Source organism: Lithohypha guttulata (genome assembly GCF_036872675.1).
Source record: "Lithohypha guttulata strain CCFEE 5908 chromosome Unknown scaffold_1, whole genome shotgun sequence".
NCBI lineage: Eukaryota > Fungi > Ascomycota > Eurotiomycetes > Chaetothyriales > Trichomeriaceae > Lithohypha > Lithohypha guttulata.
Window position 1 is genome coordinate 4,740,164 of NW_027042750.1, and position 24,549 is coordinate 4,764,712.

A 24,549-nucleotide genomic window follows, 5' to 3' on the forward strand; every position below is an offset into this window, starting at 1 on the left:
TCGGCAGATGGTAGGCTATCCTCGGCATAGTGATAGAAGCTGTCACATTTGCAACAGCTTCAAATTGGACTTCATTGACAACTTCAACCTCAGCAGTAGACCACAATATAGAAGAGCTCTCGGTATCTTAATCTCTTTCATGTCGCATTACACCTAAGGAAACGTACATTATCGTGTATGACGATTTCGAAACAGGTGAGTCTACGGTCGGTCAAAAAACGATGTGGGTAGCCGATGTCCAGCCTCCCTGTTAATGTCAACGTGGTCGTGCCTGCTTTGACAAGTAAGTCACTTTAGCATTCCTATTCCTTGAAAATGTTGGGTCTGGAATACTTGAACTGAAACCTGCAACATTTACGCCATCGATTGTGCCCCGCAATCTGTTGAGACTAGATATCACCAGCAGGCTGAAGGTCGCGTTTACTGCATCTTCACACCGAGACTTTGACATTCACTTTCACTTTCCACTCGTCAAACACACCATATCCGTGTATACTGCATACACCCGTTAGCCTTCCAGCTTTTCACCTTTGTGCGCCCACATCAGCCATAGGTCACTCAGTATCCAGCGTCACGTTTATTGTCGCATCGCAGCCTGAACGAAGTCTGGTCCCCGCTGTTTGCAATTGTTGTTCAAAATCAACTCAAAACAAGGCTTGGCAGGCTGATCCTGCATGTGGTTTGCGCCTTCTCAGAAGACTACAAATTCCGCTCCTTACTCATTACAACCTTCGAAAACTTTTTCTCTACACACAATCATCTTTCCAGTCACACTCGGTGCGATCAGCGCTTCCACTCTTTTGGACCACTGGTAGCATAGAACTTGGATACCATTTTCATCTGTTCGCTACAGCTTCTATCAAATCATTCAATATGGTTGCAATTCGAGGCCTGACTGCAGTAGCAGTCTTTGCAGGAACTCGTAAGTTGCAGTTCAGCAGTTGTTAGGTAGGGCAACAGTGCTAACCAGATCACAGTTGGCAATGCCATGGCCTACGACAAAGGCTTTCTCAATCTTCTCAATGTTCGACGTAAGTTACAATCCCAACCACGAGATTGAGGAAATTACTCTAACCACCGCGATAGAGGCACAACCTTCCGTAATCACTGTTACTGAGACTGTTACCTTCTGCGGCAGCAGCACTTCTGTCGTCCCACCACCACCGCCACCAGCAACTGTCACCTCTACCGCCTCTGTCCCGACCACTGAAACATCCACGACTTCGGTGATCACTACCTCTGAGACCACTTCCACTGTCGTCTCAACCCCGACTCCTCCAGTCTCAGAGACCACCCCACCGGTGGTTCCATCATCCTCGACCACGCCTCCTCCTGAGACTCCCGCAACTACAATTCCGTCGTCGGCTCCTCCAGCTACGACCGGTGCTACCACTCCTGTCGAATCATCGCCAACCGTCGGCACTTCGACAATCACACCGTCAACCACTGCTACAACCACGCAGTCTACCTCGAGCAGCGCTTCTTTCACACCACCTGCACCAAACAACGGAGTAGGTGTTTTGAACGCAAAGTCTGGTCTCATGGTCGCCATTGCAGCTCTGGCCGCATTCTACTAGAAGCGGTCTCCTGCAGTCAACCTTGCACCACCATGTTGGCCATTTTTGCGATCTACACCAAGCTCAGGTTCGAGATTCACCACACTTACGCCATGTACATGTACTAGACATGCATGCTTGCTTTCCAAGAAACAGACAGTTGACAGTATGATTTGTTGTTCAACCATAAACGCAGAGATTGTGACTATCTTGGACTGGATTGCAGGAGCTATGCAGATGCATACTATCGGCGCAATGGATTCAAAATTTTTTTCACCACACACTGCATTAATGAGGATACCCGACCAGCGAAGTCTACGAGTCATGACAGGGCGTTTACGGGCAGTTGAGGCAACTGGTCATGGGAAACACGATAACATGAACGACGGTGTACTTCTGCTTTTAGACTCGATATGAGTTGTAGATTAGCAGAGTACAATCCAAAGAGAATTACCACCATGCTATTCATTCCGTGTTATCGTTGCCCATAACCAAGATGTGATTCCTCGTTGCTGGTATTGTATCTAGCTCATTGTCGCAGCTGTTTTGTTTCGGACAGCGGTGTAGGTAGAGAGAGGTTTGAGGCGTGGCAGGAGTAGAGACAATAGTGCGATATTTTGCGATGTCGCTACTTTGTTTCGATATGATCCAAGCCATCGCTTACACCTCAAATATCAGCTGGGAAGAAACTTGTAGGCCTACAAGTACCCTACCCATAGACTATTTTGCTCAGCCTAATAACTAGAAGGTAGCTCGTTCCTGCTTCAAGTATTCCACGTCCTTCCATCCTTTTCTTCGTTATCTGCAGTGGTTCGCCAACCGGGGATGTAGTCATGCAAGAGGACACCGTTAGTGACGGCACCATGTCAATAGGTCCATTGGTCATATCCTCCCAGCCAAGCGTCTTCCTAGCATCTCTGGTGCGACTTTTCCTCAAAGACCTTTATCCAAGCCCTGCTCGGTCCTGGATTAGGAGGGCCTGGCTTTCTTGAAGCATTATCCCTTTGATAGGTGCGCCAATGCTCGGACGTGCAAAGTAAAAGTACCCTGTCCTGAGACGTACGGACATTCAATGTCGGTTGTTTTGAGGTATGATCCTCTAATTCTTAGATTTTCACGCCTTCAATCTTCTTCCCTTACTGGAGGGTTGCCGACGCCCCGAATCATCTTCTCAATCATCTGTCCTCGGACCACCTCTTTCGGTTCTCCCATACCCAGGCTCATGTATCCAAGAAGCGCCGGGTGACCTATGTAGCTAGCGTAGCTATCACGAACAATGGTATTCGTCCACTCGTGGCGCGTCGTGTCTGCGTGGCCAGTGCCGATGTACTTTGCCTGGAGAGATTCAAGTTGTTGCAGGGTACGGAGTTTGTCGGCCATCGTGCGTCAAGGAGAAAGAGGCTGTGTGGCTAGGCGATAATGTTGCAGTGACTGGGTCTTGCCTGGAAAACGCTTCTAATCGCGGGCTTCGATATTGGCAGGAAAGGAGATGTTGCCGTGAAACGAACAGCGATTGTGACTGCCGTGAAATTTCTATACGGTGTGCGTGGACGCAATTTATCTATACAGAACTACCTACGGCAAAGCACGAAATCATTCTCCGCAGCTTCCTCTTTGCGTTCGTCGTGATTGCCAGTGCAATGAGTCTTACTACCACGAAGATGCATCATTCTTCCATCCATAACCACTTCCTTCGCATGCGAGTACTGGTCTTCGTCCCGAATGCTTATACAGACGAGTTTCTGATTGTACGAGGTTTCTATCCGATGTCGTACATGCCTCGGAGACTGCTCATCCACTCGAGTTTGGAGCTCAAAGCTCGCTCTGCCCCACGCGGCATCTCGAAGCTGCACATTGCGTCTTTCGCATGAGCTCCAACTGCCCACAAACACGGAGCCATCCGTTTGCTCTCCACGCATTTCAGATGTAACAGCATGAAATAGAGGTAAATTGCCTGGCCGACGTCGCACCGAGATCCTCCAAATGAAGAGTGTGAAGAGCTATCTCCCAAAAATTTCTGCGCTCTTGAATACCCTCGGCAATACTCGCTACAGGAATACTCCGTATCGCATTGTCCCTCCTTCTTGCATGATTTGTTGCTGTGTCTCTCCAGGAAGTTGACCGAGACTGACTGATTTTACCTGCTGGAGAGCTTTCTTTGCTCTCACAGCCTCTTTTGCTTCGAACATGAATCCACTCTCTAGAACACTCGTGTCCATCACACAACGAGCCGGCGTACCAGTTTCAAGGCCGACCACTTCCAGATATACATCTCTCACATCCTCGCGAACCTACTTGACCATGTCATCTTCCTCCCAAGCTAGACAGAGACTTGCAGCAGAAACAGCAAAGATGGGCTCGGTATCACAGTCAAGGAATATTAGTTCCGCTGGTAAGATCAAGGTAAAGAATCCTGTCGTTGAGCTGGATGGCGATGAGATGACAAGGATAATATGGCAAGACATCAAGGACAAGTTCATCCATCCTTACCTCGACATCGACCTGAAGTACTATGACCTGGGTCTGCCATATCGTGACGAGACTGATGACAAGGTCACTGTTGAGGCGGCCGAGGCTATCATAAAATATAGTGTTGGTGTAAAATGTGCTACCATCACACCTGACGAGCAGCGAGTGGAGGAGTTCAAGTTGAAGAAGAGTATGGTATACACTCTGCTAAGTTTACAGGAAGATTTATGCTAATCGAGTTTCCTGATAGTGTGGCTATCTCCCAACGGCACAATAAGAAACATTCTAGGAGGTACTGTCTTCCGTGAACCGATTGTCATTCCTACGATTCCTCGACTTGTCCCCGGCTGGAAAGAGCCTATCATCATCGGCAGACATGCCTTTGGTGACCAGTACAGAGCGAAGGATCGAACCATCAACGAAGAAGGCAAACTCGAGATGATTTTCACCCCAAAAGGCGGCAAGCCAGAAGTCGTCGAGGTCTACAACTTCAACGAGAACGGTGGCGTAGCACAGACACAATACAACACAACCGACAGTATCCGAGGCTTCGCACACGCCTCCTTCAAGTATGCGATCGATCGCGGCTATCCACTGTACATGTCGACCAAGAACACCATTTTGAAGGCCTACGATGGTCGCTTCAAGGACATCTTCCAGGAGATTTACGAAAAAGAATACAAGAGTCAATTCGAGGAGAAGAAGATCTGGTATGAGCACAGACTAATTGACGATATGGTCGCACAAATGCTCAAGTCAGATGGTGGCTTTGTCATCGCCATGAAGAACTATGATGGAGACGTGCAATCAGACATCATTGCACAGGGTTTCGGTTCGCTTGGCCTCATGACGTCTCAGTTGATCACACCAGATGGCCTCACATATGAGTCCGAGGCTGCTCACGGCACAGTGACCCGACATTACAGAGAACATCAGAAGGGACGAGAGACGAGCACGAATCCTATCGCCTCGATATTTGCCTGGACGAGAGGACTAGTAAAGCGAGGTCAGCTTGACGAGACGCCAGAATTGGTCACTTGGGCTGAGAACCTCGAAAAGGCCGTCATCCAGACAGTCGATGAAGACAAAATCATGACCAAGGATCTTGCTCTGTCGTGCGGCAAGAAGAACCGAGAAGCTTGGGTCACAACTGGCCAGTTTATGGAGGCAATTGAAAAGAGATTCAAGAAGAACTTGGAGGCTGAGGGTCTCGGCAAGGTTGCTGGAACACAATAGACGAACACTCATTGCCAGAATTCATCATGTACAGGTCGACAAGGTTTCGTCCTAGCTCATACAAGCATGTGACATGATAAATGATTGCTTACAGAGCCTGATTTCGGGACACTGCATCGGTTGGCGCACTGTTAAGGAGCTTGCAATCATGTTAAGCTCTGGATACCCATGTACAAAGCAGGACAATAAATTTCCTTTCTTCTCCAAACTTCTTGGATCAATCCTGTCTCCGCTACTCTGCTGTTTTGCACATTCTATACCACACCTGCACGCCACGTCGGAAGTAGCGCCAGTATGAACTTGAAGGCATGACTAAAAACGAAAACGAGTCAGGTCCGACTCGAACAGACGTCCTTCACCAATATATAATGATCTATGTGATCATTTTGCGATACTAGCACAAGCTCTACTAGATCTGGGACGCCCTCTAGTGAGGGTTTATCCATCTGGTGATGCTCTACCACTGAGCTACTGATTCGTGGAACGAAGAAGCAAGAGGCACGATGATGAGGCTAAATTGAGGTTCTATCTATATATACGAACACTTTCCTGGTTCGACAAAAGTCATGTCCGACTAAGAGCAGAGACCGGTGGAGTCGTGAGGGACGTGGCCGCGGTGAATGACATACCATGTGTCTGCCATGTCTTCTTCGGGACCACTTCTCGATTTTCATTCAAATTGCTCCTTTGGTCACACCCAGTTCGAGCAACGATGTTCTGGCTCTTCTACCCGAACCTTAACTTTCACGGATTGATGAGTCCGTTCGGACCGTCGCAGCATAACTCAATAAGACAAACGAGGCCCATCGGTGTGGACTTGACGATGTCGATGTTGCAGCTAGGTCGACGTCTTACTCGAATTTACAGAACAGCGGTCATGCCTCCTTTGTTGCAAAGCGGAGTTGCATAACCACCCACCGGCACTGTATTATTGTCCAGTATGATGCAGCCCCTCCTGATTGGCGACGACGAGATCCGAATAAAGGCGCTGTGGCTAATTGTCCTATGTTCCTGCTTTGTTACCTAGCCTTTCTGATAAGAGCGTGCAAACATCCTGGAGAGCATGATAACTTAATGCAAGCAGAATACACATCATGGACCCCTTCGCAGTTCTTGGCCTTCGACAAGGCGAGTGCACCGAACAGGATGTCAAAAAGGCATATCGCAACCTAGCTCTGAAACACCATCCGGACTGGCAAAGATGAAAGAGCTGAATCGTGCACACGATGAGATCCTCAGCAAACAACTCTGGCGGCTGAAGCCACGCCCAACAAAGGACGTCCTCCGAGAACCATCATCATTATCGACACCACGAGCTCCACCTTCACCCGGAACAGAAGGCGGGCTAAACGCCTTCCTTCGAGCTTACAAAGTCCCAGGTACACCGGCGCCCGCCTCGTCCACTCCTTACAAGCCGTACTCCCGACTAGCAGCTTCCTCTTCCTCTTCCGCCGACTACAAGATCAAGTCCCAGTCAACGCCCGACAATTCTACCACCCCATTTCAACTCCAAAACTTCGCCGAATACACCATCCTCCTCGCCAACTTCATCGAATCCAAACTCCACCAACCCAATTCCTGGCCCTCTCCAGCTCAGTGAGGTGCTCAATGGTCAAGCCTCCTCGACGAAGAACTCAAATCCCTTACCTCCCAAATCACATCTCAACTCGACTACGTCGAACAACTCAAATGGTCCGGCACTCCCAAACACCTCATTGCGGAAATAGCAACAGTCACCGCCTCCTCTCTTCAACATCTAGGACGGGTCCTCAACCTCGTCAAAAACAAATCAAGATCTACGAGCTTGGGTTTCGAGATCAACCGGTCGTGGACTCTGAAGTCCGAGACTGGGATCTCACAATCATGCTGAAGATAACAGGGGCGGCCAATGCAGCGAGGAAGATTGATGGGGATGTGGTGCAGGAGTGGAAGAGGATTTCGTGGGAGGAGATTAGGAAGGGGTGGGCGGCCATGGGGGCGGGGTGGAGTGTTGATGAGGTTTGGTTGGTGGGGAGGGAGGATGCGAAGAAGACAGGCAAAGGGAAGGGGTGGAGGTGGAATGGAGTTGGGGTGGACACGGTTTTATAACGAGTAGTTGAGAACAGAGAGACTGTACATACATTACATGGAATGATTGGTAGCTGCCTTGGCTTAGGATCTATGGACGCTCGCCTGACTTCACACTCGTACTACAACGAAGATTGGATTAGCCCTGTATGTGTAATAGAGCTTGTGTGCTTCTGTTGAACGTGTTGAGTATCGAGCGGAATGCTCACGGACAACATCAATCATGATAGTATACACATTAATTGTATTATCTCTAAATACTGTGCTTGTTGCAGCTGAGGTATCATATTCGAAGCAAGCGCCTCAATAACATCAAAGTCATATCAAACACCATTGCTGATGCTGTAAACTCCTGCGTTAGCTTTCCAAAGCTATCCTTCATCACTGATGCATTAAAGATGTGGGCGAGATATGATAGTATCACCATCCAATGTCCAATGACCACTTTGCTCATCCCAGGGTATATCACACAGGCCGTGTGGGGTAGGCCTTTCAGTTTTGCTATTTTCTTGGTTGGTTTGTTGATCTGACTCCGTCTGTGCCTCATCAGGATTGGTCTTCTAAACCTGTCGCATCTGTGGACCTCGGCGCGGACCTCTGAGGTTGACACCGCCAGAAGATGTCAGAGACAGCACCAGAGCGACCATGTAAAGAGCCCAGTTGAACCAGAGGAAAGCAGTGGTAGCTTGTGCTTCTCGGCATCGTCCTGCAGTGTTGCGCGATCCATTTGTGATGTGGTTGTTCTCGGTGTAGTCCTGCAATTCTGTTAGCCCGAATCCTTTACTAGCTGCCGTGAAGCCTTACCGAGTTTGAGCAGGAGTGCACTCTGAGCTCAGCAGCCATAGCGACCGCAGCACAAAAGAAGAAGAGTGCATTGAGCAAATCCAAAGAAGCAGGAACCAATCGGTGGAAAGTGAGGGATTCTCGAAAGCAAATGAGAATGGCGTAGAACAAGGTAAGCATCGAAAAGACTGCGACGAACATGTCGTAGTTGATAATCGATGGGTTCCCACCGAACGCTTCAGCGATCATGTTGCCGACCAAGGACATGATGATCAGCGTGAGGAGAAACTGCACAGCTGTCAGTAGAGTCATTATGGCCACGAAGTCGAGCTGCTCACCTGTACGACCCTGAGGCCGAGCTGAACCATTTGTGCCATTGTGATTGCGGTGAGTTTGAGATGCTCGAATGAGAATGCTGCCTAAGCTACAAAGTGGTGGTAGAATACGGAACTGAGGCTGCAGCGGTAGAACTGGTAGTCCAAAGTTCGATGGTATACAAATGCAAAGATGATATGGGAGAGCTCAACAGGCAGATGATTTAAGAAGAGCAACCGCGGAAAGTGACGTCTGGCGGCTCGTGGCAAGGGCGACTACGTCTTGTTTTGTGGGAAGGTTTAATCCTAGTGGTGCGCAATGGAAGCGTCGGAAGCTGAGGCAGCTGTGCAGCTTCGGAAAACTTGAACCAAAGAGCAAATTCAGTGTGCTAGGCGTAAAACAGCCGTTGCTCAGGGCTACGTCATCCCTGACTTTGAGGATGGCCCAGAATTAGGTTCCCATCTGCATCCGCTAACCACCAACAGCCTCCTTTCGTCCAATAAGAGTCTACGCAGCCGCTTCCAAGCAACAACCTAATGCATTTGAATTGTCTCCAGCGTCGATCCTGGCGAACCTTTGTGTCATCGAACTCACCTCATGACTCCGATCACATCGACCTTTTCGGTACAAGAACGAGGTTTTATGTGTGATTACACATTCATTTTTTTATGTGATATTCTCTCGTGTCTTACAAGAGGACTTGCTCACGGTGTCCAGTAGCAGCTTGCGCAAAATCTCCTCTCTGCCACGTGTTGCCAATGCACATGCTGTCATTGTTGTTGCGCGTCCCACTTATTCGTAGTTCCGGTTTTGCGAAGCGAAGCTCTCGCTGGCCTAATGACCATTCAAGCCACAAGCGCTGCCAGTATTCGAAGCAGAACTTATATCCCCTGTTAGAATCCTTGTGGCATACATAGACATCGAAAGGTGGATTGCGTATGTAGACATTCTGTGCAACAAAACAGTACGAGAATGGTAGTCAGTTTGGGATGCTTAAGAAACCTGGCGTATTCCTGCCATGTATGTCACTAGTATTGCTGTCGTCCACAACCAAGCTACATTAGCTAAACAAACACAAGACGAATGCCTTCGCAGACTCGATTGTGATAGTATGTTTGCCTAGTTGTGGTCGCAATCATCCCTGAATTATCACCTTTTGCAACGACATGTTTTTGGTTTCTTTGAACCACGTCGTTATTTACGAAAAACATAAGGTGAGTCATGTCCATGAAGTTGCCGAAATGAAATCGGAACCGCCGAACGTATACGGTCAGTTGTCCATAGCCAAGGATCACTCACAAAATAAAGTCATCATTCAAAGACGTTGAACGCTGAACGGTAAACACATCTGAACATTGTGAAGCATTCCATATCGTGACCGTTCGCAAACATATCTGCTTTTTGCGCGTTGATCTCCTTTGGGACTTATTACGTACACGATGGCCGATAGTTCTGACTTTCAGCTCCCACCTATTCTTGCCTACCCTTCCGCACAAATTCAAAACCAGATACCACCAGAGGAATGGGAGGCTTGCCTGGATCTCTGGATCAACAGCGTCGAGTTGAGACTGGGTCTCTCCGACAGTCGATTCTCGAAAGCTCAGCCACAGGCCCTGGGCACGACTTTTCTACTTTCCTATTTGACCCAAAATGCCTCTTTTAAATCCACTAGGAACGCTAAAGAGGTACACTTGCGCAAAGACTGCTTCCGGCTAGTGAAGAGATTGCTGACTAGCAGCAATGAGCAACTGTCTGCACTTGTCATCTTCGAACTGCTGGGCCAAGGAAGCACGGTGTATGGAGGTACGGAAAGCTGGAGCAAGTTAATCCAATCACTCTGGGTATCCAAACAAAAGAGGACCAGGAAGGCAGTCGAAGCTGCAAAGAATAAGGTGGCCGAAGCAAGTACAGCCCAAGAACAATTATCTTGGCTCAAAATGGTTTCTACACTGACCAAGTCTCTACCATTGGTAGCTACCATAACAGCAGCAGGAGCGGATTATCTTGATATGCTATCAGAGATCTACCATGCAGGCTCGGCAGAAGTCCGTATGGCCGTGACTGAAAACGTCTTCTATTCCTTCTTGGCCCTGCTTCAGACAAAGCACGTAACCATACTGACGGACAACATTTACCATATGAAATCGGAAAGTGAGCGTCTCCAGAAATTGAACCCCGACTCTCCCACCGTGCTCTCGAGCCTGTTATGTTCGACATCGTTTCTCAAGCACTTCGTATCTGATGCAGATAACGCTATCCGACGCCAAGCGCTAATTGACCAGCTCAATGCTTACCGGCTGGCAATGCTTCACCTCCATCCACCACCAGTCAGGAAGGATCGGCGGAAGGGTAAGGAGCGGGCTCAAGAAGACACTAGTATGCATATGCATCGAGCAGCAAAAGTCTCACAAGTACACGAACTTTTCCCCGATCTCAGCACTACGTACATTTTGAAAGCTCTCGATGCTTATGCAGATGACGCTGAGAAAGTCGTTGCAGCACTTCTCGAGCCAGAAAACTTGCCCTTAGAGCTTCAGGATCAGAACCTGCCCGAAGCTGATTACCACTCGCAAGTTAACCCTGTGGACCTCGAACCAAGATCGACCCCAGACAATATATCTGAAACAAGGAATGCCTTCGACAACGATGACTTCGCCAGACTTCGAATATCTTCGAACCAACTAAGAAGGGGCAAAAAGGAAATTGGGAATGAGGTCGAGACATCTGATCAGCATGCAAATTCCAAAGCTGCTATTCTGTCTGCTCTGGCCACGTTCGACTCAGACGACGACGAGCGCGATGATACATACGACATAGCGGATGTTGGTGGTGCTGTAGACAATACCGTCGACACTGACGAGCGACGCCCACCTCAAACAGATGTTAACGAAGGTGTTCTCTACAAAACTTGGAAGGAGACACCTACACTCTTCGCAAGGGACAGTAAGACACGAGCCTCGAACATTCGGCAACAACTCAAGCGAGAAACAGGCATGAGTGATGAACAAATCGAGGGCTGGGCGATCATGCTCAATAAGGACAAGAAGTTGCAGGACAGTCTACAGGACAAGTACTCGACCGCTCGTGCTTTCTCTGGCCAGCAGAGAGCTCTCCAGAGTACGAAGTGGCAGGCAAATCTTTCGGCCGAAAACTCAGAGACTGAAAGCGGCCCAGAAAGGTCGAACGACAGTAGAAGGATGGGTCAAGCAGGTATACGCGGTCATCGAAATTTTGGAGGTGATCGAGGTCGTGGGGGTGGAAGCACAGCAGGTCCTTCGGGCGAGGCTGCGATTCAACAAGCTAGAAAGCGTAAGGAGCAGGGTCGAGGTCGAGGTGGCGCAAACAGCCGTAGAGATGCACGAGCAAAGAAAGTTGGTCGTGGCATGGGGCCGTTGCCACAGTCTTGAAGAATACCAGGACTAGGATTGACACGAATGTCTACAATATTCGCTTCTATGCTATCTCGTTGAAGTTGCTTTTAGCGTTACCTTGATTAGCGCCCATATCCACTCCGAAATTGGTATCACAATGTTACTCGTCCGATGCACGTGATATAGTCCAGTAGCAACCACTAGATATTTAGCTTGTGGGAAGCTCAATACCAAACGACATTTCGCTGGTCGAATATTGGATCTCCGTTACTTCAACGGATGGGAAGGAACGTGCAGGCGTTACGACTGTTGTTTGTGTCTTGAAGCAAGCGTTGAACTTCCAGCCTTCGCCAGCTTGCTGCCTGCTGTTTGCTGTTGCCGCCTTTTTGTTAGGCACGCGATCATCTACAACGGACGCGTCAAATCCACAATAGATTATTGAATCTGCTCGTCACTAGTATAGCAACCACTAGTGACAAGCTCATGTGATCGATGATGGTTTTGCGAAGTTGACTTAGACAATTCTACATCCATTGTCCGCACTATCATTGTTTCCTCTCCGACAGACATTTATTGGGATGGCATTGCTTAATGGCGCTGACGGACATAACGGCTCAAGCGGTTCGAAGCTCGATCTATCGACGGTCATACAAGCACTCGACGTAATACACAACCCTGCCTCAAAGAACGATCATCGCCATTCGGCTACAGCGTACTTGGAGAGCCTCAAGGATCAGGATGGTATTGCAGAAACTGGCTTTATTCTTGCCAACGACAACTCTCAGCAGCCAGTTGTTCGATACTTTGGCCTTGATGTTCTCGAGCATGTGATCAAGCGACAATCTTTTGCCTTGAACGAGCAAGGCAGCGCAAACTTGCGAGACCTTATCCTTCGGCTGAGCTTGACGATCGATAGCACTCCTCAACCATTTATACGCAACAAGATAGCAGCCCTCTGGGTCGAACTGGCGAAGCGGTCCTGGGCACTAGATTGGTTTGACCTGGATGAGATCCTCCAACAGCTGTGGCTACAATCGGATGTTTCCAAAGAGTTCGTCCTGCATGTTCTGGAGAACTTGTCAGAAGATGTTTTTGTTCGAGAAGACCCAACGGCTATTCTGCGAGATCGCGACCTCAACAATGCTGTGGTAGAGATCTTTACCTCTCCAGCGAATTATGCAGGTGGACTAGTGATTGGCGACACAAAACATCACATGCGTTGTGGGGCGGAAGGCTGGACAACCAGGATATCCTCTTTCTTACAAGCATTACTATCGAGGAGGACGGCTACTAAAGAGTCACAGCGGCTGTGTGGTGCTGTGCTTGTGACTCTCCGTTCAGTTTTCTCCTGGATCATGTCTCCTGCTATTGTCTCTGCTAATGCTATGTCGGCCGTCTGCGAGGCTATGACGCACCCAGACACACACATCCGTCTTGCAGCTATCGATACGCTTCTCGCATTCTATAGCCGCAAGAGTCTCGAAGCTGTTGAGGTTCAAGCACTCGTACATCCACTCTGCCTCCCTGCTAGCGTCGGTGTGTTGGAGCAGGTGTACAAGACTGCGATTGTCGGCCCGGATGAGTCGTTTGATCCACGTTATGCTATATCAAAGAAGCTTGGGGAGCTAATGTACCACCTTGCGACAGGTCTCGCAAGCATGAGCCCTCCAGAGGACGTCGACCTCGTTCCCTACTTGACGTTGCTTGTCGCTGTGGCTGAGCACGATAGTCTGTTAGTCTCGATCGCAGCCATTCACGCCTGGCACAGACTGCTCGAAGCCTGGACTAATCGATCTAGGTCGTCGGCTCTGGAACCCTGCATACAACCGATACTGCAGGTTGCGATGCGAAGAATCATTGCATATGATATGTTACCAGAAGACGAGCCCGCCGTTCAGTTTGTGAACGAGGAAATTGAGCTGTATCCAGAAAAACAAGGGTTTTACCTCAACTATCGTCGTTTATGTTCTGCAGTCATTGAGAGCATCAGCGCAGCTTATTTACAGGATGCGTTGGGTTTCGTGCTTTCATCAGTCGATGCTGGTCTGGGTGAAGTGATTGCAGCAGACCGAACCGAGGAATTAAACCAATATCAGAGATTGTCGATCAGTATGCTTCGGACTGATGCATTGCTGTCTGTTATTGATGCCAACTTCAAGGGCATCTTCAAATTCAATTCGACTCGAGTGAATGAGGAGAAGCAGGAAGACCGACAACTACGAGATCAATTGTTGCAACAATGCAAGCAATGGGCCACGAACATGCTTTCACGTTACAAGTTTCGTGACCCCGGCACAACATTGCGACAAATCAAGACTGCTGTAGAGGCATCAAGCAAGCTGCTTAAGATGGATACTGAGTTCGCTTTCAGTGTGTTGCAACATATTTTATCGTCCCTGGATACACCACAAACGAACAATCCTATCTTAGCAGACTCCTATGCAGAATTACATCAATATGCTATCCAAGAGCTGCGCAGATTGTGCTCGGACCATGCGACGTATTTCATCACCTTCTACGATCAGCTTGAGAACAACCTAGGACAGATCATGAATAGCAATCTGGATCAGAAGTTCCAGATTGACCTTAAAGCAATCTTGATGTTGCTCGTCGAGCATGCAAGTGGTGTTGACAGAAATATACGTTTAGAACGACTACGAAGCTTTGTAAACCCGTTGATTTCAGCATGGAGCCAACAAGAAGCTGCAATGTCAACCTTCGAATCATTCATAAGAGCCCAAGCATTCGACAGAGTGGGACCGTTTATGACTAGGGTCAATGCGAAGAATCTGCATGATTGGACAACAGTAACCCTTGACGAAGAAGGACAGCAAATCCAACGAGCCATGAAAGATGGCGCTTCACCACTACCATTGCGGGAAACTAGAGTTCTCCTCAGTATGTCTACTGATCGTCTAGATGCTCCTGAGGACTTGCACGATATCGTGTGCGAAGTCTGGGCCCCTCTATTGAGACCCATAATCCAAGGTGTGCTCCGTCTTGCGAGCTATAATCACCAACTGCACGACCCTGCTGCGTGGCCTAATCTGTCACCAGACCAGCGAAGCATTATGCAAAGACTTATGCGAGATCGTTACTGGCAGTCTGGCATCTCAGGAGGGTCAATGCAAGAATTTCACCACAAAGTCAGGGCAACCAAGATGACCTTGGAAGGCTTTGCGTCGTCCGTTCGAGGTCGCATACGCACGAATCTAGAGAATTGTTACAGCATTATTCACACTTTGGGAAGACTAGGATCACATTTCTATGGCATACCAGAGTTACCTGACACACTATCCGCAGCACTGCTTTCGAGTTCAGCGCCTCTCAGCCCTCATCATTTTGGTCAACTACTCTCCATGCTACCAAAGCTCATTGAAGAATGTCCACCCAGCAACATGCAACACTTTTTGACACCTGTTCTAGCCGAATTGACACTGCAAATTGATCGCAAATGCACTTCCGAGTGGCAGAAGGTTCATGCTAAGACCGCTGGCGAAGCTCAGCAACAAGTGAATGGAGATTTGAGTGACGAGATGCGAGACGAGTCTGTTCTACGACAAATGACAACGAAGGCCGTCAACATAGTGACATCTTGGATCGATGGTAATCGCGAAGTCAAGCTATCTACTGCAAAACGAGTTGTCAATAGGGCGGACACCAGTTTTCGTAACTTCGTGCTGGGTAACCGAACTATCCTCGAGCCACTTCTGATGTTCTGCACTCACAGCATCGGTTATAAAGACACTAAGACTTCCTCGACGATTATCCCCGTATTGCAGAAGTTTGTGCCTGCTTTCTCTACCGAAGTCCACCTCTCTGGATCGGATGCAGCAGCTGTACGAGAATTTATCTCCACTGAGATGCTGAAAGCGGCGATCAACAGTCTGAATGATGGCTATTTTGCTGACTATCACCAACATCTAGCTGTATTGATTGCGCTGATTTGGCTATCGTATGGGTTGCCTGCACACATAGCTGCTACGGAGACACAGCCTGCCCACCATCGACCTCCTTGGACAGATACTCCACAGAACGTCTTACTTAGCATTCCAGGCGTCGACCGCGTTCAGGTCGACCGGACTGGCATGCAGCTTGCTGTGCTTGGACTTGCAGGGAAACAGCGCACGATGCGAGCACTTATATTGAAGTTACTAGAAAATGTTAGAGGTGTGCGTATGAGCGAGCTTGGTAAAATTGACAACAAGCAGGAAAGATCCAGTCTTCTCGAGAAGTACAAGCAAAGAAACTTACTGGGCATGCAAGCTGCTGTGGACGCAGAAAGAGCTAACCTGAAAGATGGAGTTGACTTGGAAGGAGTTGCTGATATGTTTGGATAGGGACCTACGAACAGGAGACCGAATCATCTCGGACAGCACTTGCAAGATATACGGCCAAGTGGACAGCCCAGGATACCCGAACAAGATCCAAGACATGGGTCAGGTGTCTCAATCGAGCAGCAAGAGAGACGTTCTATATCGGAGCAATTTCTGTGGGAGGATATGCCTGCTGATAATCACGAGTCCGCAGATACTCCTTGTCCTACCAGAAGAATATCATCACTTCGCTCCTCTGGATGTGAGACTGTGGCAGCTGTGTCTCCTGACAGTATGCAGACAGAGTCAGAAACATCGCTACGTGAAGCGGGTGGTGGTTAGGATTGATTTTGGTCGAAGGATATTGCTTGGGTGGCTTGGAGAGTTGCTATGGCGTGAGCTAGAGGCGAGCAGACCTTTGCTGTCCACATGTGCTTCGAGCAGTTGTCTCAAATATTTTGCGCGTTGAGCTGGTGTATATTGGCATTGGACACCACAAGGATGGTGTTCTGTTCCTAGCATGTCTATATCATCGAGACTGGAGCTTAGTGAGTACAAAAGTTTAGATGGCTAGCACGCAAGATGCACGAATGTATTCTACGTGTTTCATTATCTCCTGATAACCTCAGACTTCAAACAATTGAGAACCACTCGACTCCAGTCCAGCCTGAAGATGTGGTTGAACACACATTGTAGCACATGCATCCTGCAATGTGATGCCTCATGACAGCAAAATCGTGCCTGAATGCCTAAATCGCAAAGCTTGGCACAAACCCACGTCTTTTTCCCTCTTGCGCTCACCACCTAGCGACTCTTTCCTCCCTCTCCAGCCTTTCATCACTTTGCCGAACTGAACGTTCAAGTCGTGATTGGTGACCAAGCAACTACACACACAGACTCAAGCCCACGCAAATCGACCTCAAAATCGAATAATCACTTCCAAACGCACAAAACCGCAAAAATGTCTAATTTCCAGAAGCCAGAGAAGGATTTCGGTGAAGGTCCAGTATGTACACATGCAAACAGATTGCTGTTAGCGCATAACAATTTCCTATATACCGCGATCGCGGCATGGAGAAATACGGACAAATGATGGGACAGATTTACTGATCACTCGCGCAACAGAAAACCCACAAGATCCGAATCACCCTCACCAGCCGAAAGGTCGCATCGCTCGAGAAAGTCTGCAGTGAACTGTTAGAGCGTGCCAAGACCAAGAACTTGACGGTCAAGGGACCGGTTAGGTTGCCTACTAAGGTGTTGAAGGTATGTTGAAGAGTGATTTTTATGTTTGGTTGCGGGTGCATGGATGGGGTTGAGTGAAAGAGATTACTGTGTTGTGCTGTGGGTGTTGTGGTTGATTTGGTTATGTGTCAGGCGCAGCTTTGACAAAACAACTGTTGGAGGAGCTTTGGTGCAGAAGGAAAGAGGAGGGATAAGACCTGCACGTTTGCATATACACGTTCATCCCGGTTCTGCTACACACCGACACAGCGCACAGCTTGCGAGAACGAATGCTAACACTCTATCTCACAGGTCACCACCCGAAAGACTCCTTGCGGTGAAGGTTCAAAGACATGGGACATGTACGAGATGAGAATCCACAAGAGACTGATCGATCTGAACGCTCCTACCGAGGCCGTCAAGCAGATCATCATCAACATCGAGGCTGGTGTCGAGGTTGAGGTCACTATTGCTGCATAAAGAGCTACGATATGGTGCTTGAAAATTGCTAGATAGTAGCTATGGACAGATGGACCTAGAAGATAATGCCATAGCCAATACTGTCTGCAACATACATTTCCATTATGTTTCCAAACGAACCAGACTTCCTTGTTGGTTTGTGCGCATTTACCTTGCTATCCTTTATATCTCTAGCAGGTTGCAGTGTGAAGACGAAGGAGTGAACGCTCCTGACTGCACGAGGCACCGACGGTAACCATCCGAGGTGCCGAATATTCAAACTAAACCCCATGTAACTTGCAATCATGTCCTGGCACTTGGCCGAAGCAGGCCCTTCGCCAACCAAAAGATATCGATCCCCACGACGTCGTTGGAATCAAATTGGAACCTCCACAGTTCTTCCACTGTCCACCTTCATGTCGACATTGTGCATTGCCACTGGGAACTTGCAATTCTTCCCAAAAGCGCACTTTCGATCGTATGGGCAAACGTGACCATGCACACAGCAGGGTTTCTGACAATATGCTGACTGGCAAGGGTTCTGTCTTGCAATGTACCGGAGTGTATTGAGTTCTTCCTCACTGAGACTGCCACTGTGATCATACTTGCAACTCACAAAGTCACATTTCGAGAGGAAGAAAGCCTCGCACAATTTCTTCGCTCTCAGCTGGGAGATAAGCTGCTTGTCGTAGCGCACGATCGGGTCAAGGCGATGGTTTGACTCGTTGAAACAAACACGTATAACTTTCCTGTCTTTGGCACGATTCGTACTGGAAGCTGGTATCGATAACGCCGATGCGAGAGCTTGTGTCCGAGTATTGGCGACGACCTCGGCCATAGTCTTGCTGGTGGTCTCATGGGGGTTAGAATCGTTCGTCGACACAACTAAGTTAAGCTTGTGTTGTGTAGGAGATGGTTTATTTGATATTAGATCAGATGCTCGAAACATTGCGGGGAGTTTTCGACTTGGAAGGCGTTTGCAATCTCTCTGAGTTGTGCTGGAAAGGGTCGAGCTTCGATCAAGGTAATGGTCTCGGATATACCTGCTACAGGGGCAAATTGTCGCAAAAATCCCGTGTAACCATTATCTCCAGATGCTGCAAGGACGATATGCTTACAATGCACATTGTTTCGAAAGAGGTTGAACGTCTCTGAAGGGCAGAGTGAGCTGAGAACGCTTACACGAGAGTGTCGTTACCTTTGATCCTAGTATCCGCAGATTCTCTGTCACTTCCCGCGTCAATAAACTCACAAAGTGGTATCTCTTTGTTGAAGGCTTGAACAAAATCCTGCCAGACTGACACATCCGCAAGTACACTGCTCTTCACGTAGGCCTCGCCTAGCTTAGACATGCTGGCATACAGACGCACAATCAATTTCAAATGAGGCTGAAAGTTTTCCTGTGCTTTCAGCAGTCTCGTAAGATTCCCTGTAAGATGTATCGCAGCTTCTCGTCCACCGAGACTTCCGCGCTTGATGTATCCATCGCAGAACTGGCCATGTCAGTATTGATTTGGCATGCTGTGGATCGCTCACCTACCAGAGTGTTATCTGCATCGATGAGGGCTAAACAAAACGGGTCTGCAGCCTGTTCAATTTAGCAGGTCGTTTCAAACTGGAAGAGCGAGGTATACCATCTTGCGTTCCAATTCATTGAAATCATTGCGAGCGTGCTTTAACTTGTCGTGATACACGTCGCGGAGATCCTCAGCTTGTTCGAGCTTACTCTGTAGCTCGCCTCTTTCGACATAAAGCTCTCTGACTTTCGCGATCAAACTCTGATTGCATTAGATTGGATAAGACATGTGTTCCGTTCAAGTACCTCAACAAGCGAATTGCGTGTTTCTTCAGCTTTTTTAATTGCCTTCAGCTGCTCTTCCAATTCGACCAACATTATCAATTCTGCACCAACACTCGCACCAACTTGAAAGATAAGAGCATGTAAGTAGCTATTAGAGTGTAAAAGACAAAGAATGCTGGTAGGTCACTGCAGGGGCCTCTCAGATCACGAGGCTGTGTTCGGACAATAGGCGCTGGACAGTTGATGGGCCCGTATGCGCGCTAATGCGACCTGCCAGTGCTAGGCTCAGTCGCTCGGCGGTCACATTGAAAGATAAGTAATGTATTGCACGCGTCGGCACGCGTGGGTCTCCAGGTCATTGTGGCCGTGGTCAAAGATCGCGACCTGCACGGTTGACGCCAGGTCGCGACACATCCTCGCGGCTTAGATTGAGTGATCTCTAAAACATAGCGAATAAGGTCTAAAGCACAAAGCGGACACGAGACGTAATCGTATCGTTGATTATATTACCTGTCTGGGCACTAATGCTAAATGCTGAGGAATGAAGCAGTCATGTGGATGAAGCCATAGCTTGCATGGAAGCAAGTGGATCCTGTTGATTGTACCTGACAAAAGTCCTTGACTTGGCACAGGAAGCGGTAGAGCTTAAATTCTCGTCCGAACTCCGTAAAATAAGTACTTCATAAGCTACAATCACAAGCCACAACTACAGAGACACTAGTTGTGACCATCTCGATCGGAAGTCCTGTGACCTTGACGGGGTGGATGGTTGAGGCAAGAAATAATTTGTCTCTATCTTCACGCTACGAGTAATACATAGTGCATAACGAATGATAACAACACATGTCCCGATGACAATCAAGCCAACATAACATGATATAAATACGATCCGTATAACATCCCAACTGCACGCTAAAAAAAAGTCAAGCCATCATTCCTTTCTTAGTGTTTTCCGCTTCTGTCATAAGTCTGAAGTGCGTGATACATCCCAGTCTAGCTGGGCGAGGCTATCCATCCCTTCAGAGAGCTCTAGTGAAGTGGCCACCTGTTTGGCAATCGATCAATACCGTGACAACGACAATAGACGAGGCTGCTCGTGTCTTTTCAATCGACGCACCCTTCTCCTACGCATCGTGGTCGACGTTGGCAGAGTTCTGAATGTCTATCGTCTTTTAGACTTGATACCGCCAGCACTGGTTTCCATGCCCACTTTGTCCAAACCAAGAATACCTTTCACTCGGATATTGAGGTCGAAGAGTCGTTCGGAACTGCCTTTCGTCCTTGATCTCTCCTAAAAGTCATAATCAATCCAGCCTCTTAGTGGCGGGACAAGAGGCACTCTGCCAGCCTCAAATCTACCAGTCTCGAAGAATCGTGCGTACTCTGCTTTATCTGTGTCTGAGAGCTGGTCGTCTGGAAGGGAAATGTCCAGCAATGCTCTTACCAGACGTTGAACAGATGCTTCTGCTGCACCTTGAGGAAACCATACGCGCTCGAGGCCTTTGCCGTCAGGCCGTGGATATATGGGTAGCTCCGCGTCAAGTACTTCCTCACCTTCGATAGTCGGACGAAATCTCTGATCGTACTGCACAGGACGTCCGCGATATGTGGAAAGCTTGCCGTCCGGTCGAAATTGAGGTGGAATGTTCGGAAGTGTTTGAGAGTAATGTAGTGGCTGCACAGGCTTTCCTGTTGGTTTGGATGCGGAAGACTGCGCCACTGAACCTGCCTGCGATACGGTGCTTGGTGGTGCTTCAGACATGGACCCGTTCTGTACACCACCGAAAGGATTCTGAGCTGGAATAGTTTGGCCAAATGGCGATGGGTTCTGCCCTTGTTGCGGCTGCGATGCTTGGCTAGGTATCGAAGTCCCAAATGGAGACTGATTCTGTGATTGCTGCTGGGTACCAAATGGACTCTGACCAAAACCGGGTTGCTGGGCCTGTTGACCAAATGGTGCAGACATAGGTGTCGCTTGTGATTGTGATATTTGGCCGAAAGGAGAAGCTTGCGGTTGCTGTTGAGGCTGCGAGGGTCGTCCGAACGCCGGAGCTGATAGTTGTTGTTGTTGCCCAAAACCCGAACGGCCAAACTGCGGACTCGACGTATTGTTGCCACCGAATGGTGATGCGTTGTTATTTCCGCCAAATGGAGATGGTTTGTTGTTGCCGCCGAAAGGCGAGGCGTTGTTGTTGTTGCTACTGAAGGGCGACGTAGCATTTGTTGTAGGTGCAGCACTGCTGAAGGGTGAAGCGTTCGAGGTTGTTCCAGACATACCTGTACTGCTGAAAGGGGAAGCTCCCGCCGTTTGGGTTTCAAAGCCTGACGACAGAGGAGGCTTGCCACTGAAAGCTGACGCGGAAGGTTTGACAAAAGGGCTTGAAGAGCTGTTCTGGCCTAGACTAGATGTCTGTCCGAAGGCAGAAATGGTCGCAGGCTGGTTTGTTTGTGGTGGAGAAAATGCGTTCTGTCCAAAGTTTGGTGTGTTGCTTTGACCAAACCCTACTTTGCCAAAGGCAGATATCGGAGTTGACTGTCCGAATGTCGAAGGTTGTGCTGTTTGCCCAAAGCCTGAAGATTGAGACACTTGGCCAAAAGGAGAGGCAGACTGCCCAAATGCAGGTGTCTTTGAGAACGGGTTTGTGGTAGGCGTAGCACGCACTGCGCCTCCCCAAGGGTTGAGCGAAGATCCTGGTTGCGTGTTGAATTCGGTCTTCTTGATAAACTCGTCTAACGAAGTCGTGCCATCAAATTTGCAGTAATCATACCTGTTAGGACGTTCCTTCTCCTTCTGCTCCATAAAATTTTGGACATCCTTGACATTCGTCAAAACAGTATCGATATCGTTTGTGGCTTTTTGCCATACTTGAACAGCTTCTTGATCGGCAGCGGCCGTCCCTTGACCTGTCGCTTGAGAATTGTAGAAACGTAATCTGACTTCTTCGGGACTGTATTCGTTGTCAACGAAGAGAGCCGCAGGAGTCTCTTTGCCAGGACCATAAGCCGAAAGTATCCACTGCGGTCTGGTTTTGGAGAGATCGTTCTGAATATCCTCTTCGCTGAGATGCCACCTCTCGGGCCTGTTTATGTTGCCAAAGATGCCACCACCAAAGTTGGACCTATTCTTGTTGTTATTACCATTATTGTTGCTGTTGGTATTTGTGTTCGCGGTATTGGCTGGATGTTCAAACTTGCAGCTGTTCCCGAAACGACAACTACCTTGCTTCCAATACTTGCAGACGACCATTGTGTCCCTTTCGTCGATGCAGGTCTCCAGATGCGAGTTTCCTTTTGGTCTGACTATGAGGCCAAGTTTTGACACTAGTTTTATCTGCCAGACTCGAGCTCGGATGAATTCACAACAGAGCAAAGTCGTGCGAGTAATTAAGAGATAAAAGCAAAACAAATACTATCGAGTAATGTGTATTGCAATCAAGCGAGCGTGAGAAAGACAAATGCAAGAGGATGAACGCGACGAGATGAAATGTTTGAGGGAAGGAAGAATGCACTTGTGACGAGGAAGGTATGGAAGGCATCGATTGCTTCCTCAGGCACTTTTTATGGTGAAATTACGGCATATCACACGATCGAAAACGCATGACAAACGAGCTGCGAGGCCATAGGGAAAATCTCATGGGACTGTATCGTGTCCGATCCGTATCCAACAGTGAATTTGCAATTACTCTGACTATTTAAGACTGCTCTGAGAGTACTCAGTGTCATGCTACAATGATGAAAGCCGACCTTGCAAAGCTGTTCCCCCATCTCTTGTCAATGCGTATGGTCCTCCTGTGGAGACACCGTGCTTCGCGGCAGTACTTATTACGTAGGCTCTCGTATCGTATGTACGTCGAAGACACTTAGCCGCGTAGCGGGCATCGCTTTCGCACAAGCCCGGGATTCATCATCGTCAGCGAGCTGTATATTGAACAAATTGATCCCAAGCTTTGAGGTCCTGGAAAGGACTTCGCAGCCAGTTTTCGAGTTCATGAAAGAACAACCGTGCATTCTCTGAACCCAAGAACTCTTTCAGAAGCTCGGTGGCTTGACCAGCACTGCCCTTGATGTCTACTGACTTCAATATGGCTACAATGTATTCCAGCAAGTATTCTGCGTTTGTAGCACGTCGGTCGAGACGGCCGAACGCGGGCGAAGTAGGCCGTAGGAAATCGAAAACAGCCAATTCTCGCCGGATCCATGCCTTTGCTTTGGGTATAAGGGTGCTATCGGTGTGGAAAGACTCGGGTGTCACGTTGCGATACTTGCTGAACCTGTTTGATCCGATGTATGAGGAGTACATCTGTTGGTCATAAACGCGTTTGCGGAAAGTGAGTGTCGTATCTAGCACACGATTGACCCGACCATCAGCGAATGAAGACCGACGCTGGGGACCCCGACGGCTCCATCCACGCCGCAATGCTGGGTTCGACTGTGACGGGCGAGTAGCTAGTTCGGCCAAATAGTAGACCTTCTGCGAACTGCCCACTTCCTGGTAAGCGATAGCTTTCACTTCGCCTTTGCACAAAGGACAAGCCCTGCTTTGCTGAAGCCAGGTTCCGAGACATGAAAAGTGAAATTGATCGTGTCTACATGGAATTGCGCTTGCTTCGTCGAGTGTTCGTTCGAGGCAGATAACGCATATAGTAGGATTGAAGGCGTCGAGCTGATGGAAAGGAGAGAGCACCTTGACGTCCGTCTCGACCGGATTTTCGCGCAGCTTTACATCTTCAGAATAAGACTCTGCGCTTGCCATATACCTGCATGATAGCACGGTCCTTACTTGCAGTCGGTACAGATGAACGTGCAAGAAAGAAGAGATGCTGAGTTGTAGATGAGCAGTGCAAAAGTGGCAAGCTTATTTGATATGAAACGTGAACTTCGTTATACTTTCCCATTCAGTCGATAGGAAGTCCTCGTTTAAGGTACCACAGTCTAAGCCCAATACGACACCT

The 24,549-nt window shown here is 48.5% G+C and overlaps 9 protein-coding genes across 9 annotated transcripts; 6 read left to right on the forward strand and 3 right to left on the reverse strand.

Moving 5' to 3' along the window:
* Positions 1-873: 873 nt before the first annotated feature.
* LTR64_001744 (uncharacterized protein) lies at positions 874-1,577 on the forward strand (the record flags this gene model as incomplete). The annotated part of the gene is made up of 3 exons (XM_064896123.1): positions 874-922; positions 978-1,031; positions 1,087-1,577. The coding sequence occupies 3 exons, from the start codon at positions 874-876 to the stop codon at positions 1,575-1,577; spliced, it is 594 nt and encodes a 197-aa protein (XP_064758810.1).
* Positions 1,578-3,908: 2,331 nt separating this feature from the next.
* IDP1 (Isocitrate dehydrogenase [NADP], mitochondrial precursor (Oxalosuccinate decarboxylase)) lies at positions 3,909-5,261 on the forward strand (the record flags this gene model as incomplete). Its single annotated transcript, XM_064896124.1, has 2 exons — positions 3,909-4,215; positions 4,276-5,261. 2 exons carry the CDS (start codon positions 3,909-3,911, stop codon positions 5,259-5,261), a joined length of 1,293 nt encoding a protein of 430 aa, XP_064758811.1.
* A 1,201-nt stretch (positions 5,262-6,462) lies between these two features.
* On the forward strand, positions 6,463-7,349 carry LTR64_001746 (uncharacterized protein; the record flags this gene model as incomplete). Its single annotated transcript, XM_064896125.1, has 2 exons — positions 6,463-6,857; positions 7,022-7,349. 2 exons carry the CDS (start codon positions 6,463-6,465, stop codon positions 7,347-7,349), a joined length of 723 nt encoding a protein of 240 aa, XP_064758812.1.
* Positions 7,350-7,888: 539 nt separating this feature from the next.
* Positions 7,889-8,488, reverse strand: LTR64_001747 (uncharacterized protein; the record flags this gene model as incomplete). Its single annotated transcript, XM_064896126.1, has 3 exons — positions 7,889-8,083; positions 8,133-8,399; positions 8,450-8,488. The coding sequence occupies 3 exons, from the start codon at positions 8,486-8,488 to the stop codon at positions 7,889-7,891; spliced, it is 501 nt and encodes a 166-aa protein (XP_064758813.1).
* Positions 8,489-9,865: 1,377 nt separating this feature from the next.
* On the forward strand, positions 9,866-11,833 carry LTR64_001748 (uncharacterized protein; the record flags this gene model as incomplete). The annotated part of the gene is made up of 1 exon (XM_064896127.1): positions 9,866-11,833. The coding sequence occupies one exon, from the start codon at positions 9,866-9,868 to the stop codon at positions 11,831-11,833; it is 1,968 nt and encodes a 655-aa protein (XP_064758814.1).
* Positions 11,834-12,375: 542 nt separating this feature from the next.
* On the forward strand, positions 12,376-16,137 carry MSN5 (karyopherin; the record flags this gene model as incomplete). The annotated part of the gene is made up of 2 exons (XM_064896128.1): positions 12,376-14,695; positions 14,717-16,137. The coding sequence occupies 2 exons, from the start codon at positions 12,376-12,378 to the stop codon at positions 16,135-16,137; spliced, it is 3,741 nt and encodes a 1,246-aa protein (XP_064758815.1).
* Positions 16,138-17,074: 937 nt separating this feature from the next.
* On the forward strand, positions 17,075-17,817 carry RPS20 (40S ribosomal protein S20; the record flags this gene model as incomplete). Its single annotated transcript, XM_064896129.1, has 3 exons — positions 17,075-17,119; positions 17,239-17,379; positions 17,650-17,817. The coding sequence occupies 3 exons, from the start codon at positions 17,075-17,077 to the stop codon at positions 17,815-17,817; spliced, it is 354 nt and encodes a 117-aa protein (XP_064758816.1).
* Positions 17,818-18,974: 1,157 nt separating this feature from the next.
* LTR64_001751 (uncharacterized protein) lies at positions 18,975-19,690 on the reverse strand (the record flags this gene model as incomplete). The annotated part of the gene is made up of 3 exons (XM_064896130.1): positions 18,975-19,289; positions 19,431-19,574; positions 19,619-19,690. 3 exons carry the CDS (start codon positions 19,688-19,690, stop codon positions 18,975-18,977), a joined length of 531 nt encoding a protein of 176 aa, XP_064758817.1.
* A 1,198-nt stretch (positions 19,691-20,888) lies between these two features.
* LTR64_001752 (uncharacterized protein) lies at positions 20,889-24,350 on the reverse strand (the record flags this gene model as incomplete). Its single annotated transcript, XM_064896131.1, has 2 exons — positions 20,889-22,716; positions 23,674-24,350. 2 exons carry the CDS (start codon positions 24,348-24,350, stop codon positions 20,889-20,891), a joined length of 2,505 nt encoding a protein of 834 aa, XP_064758818.1.
* Positions 24,351-24,549: the final 199 nt, after the last annotated feature.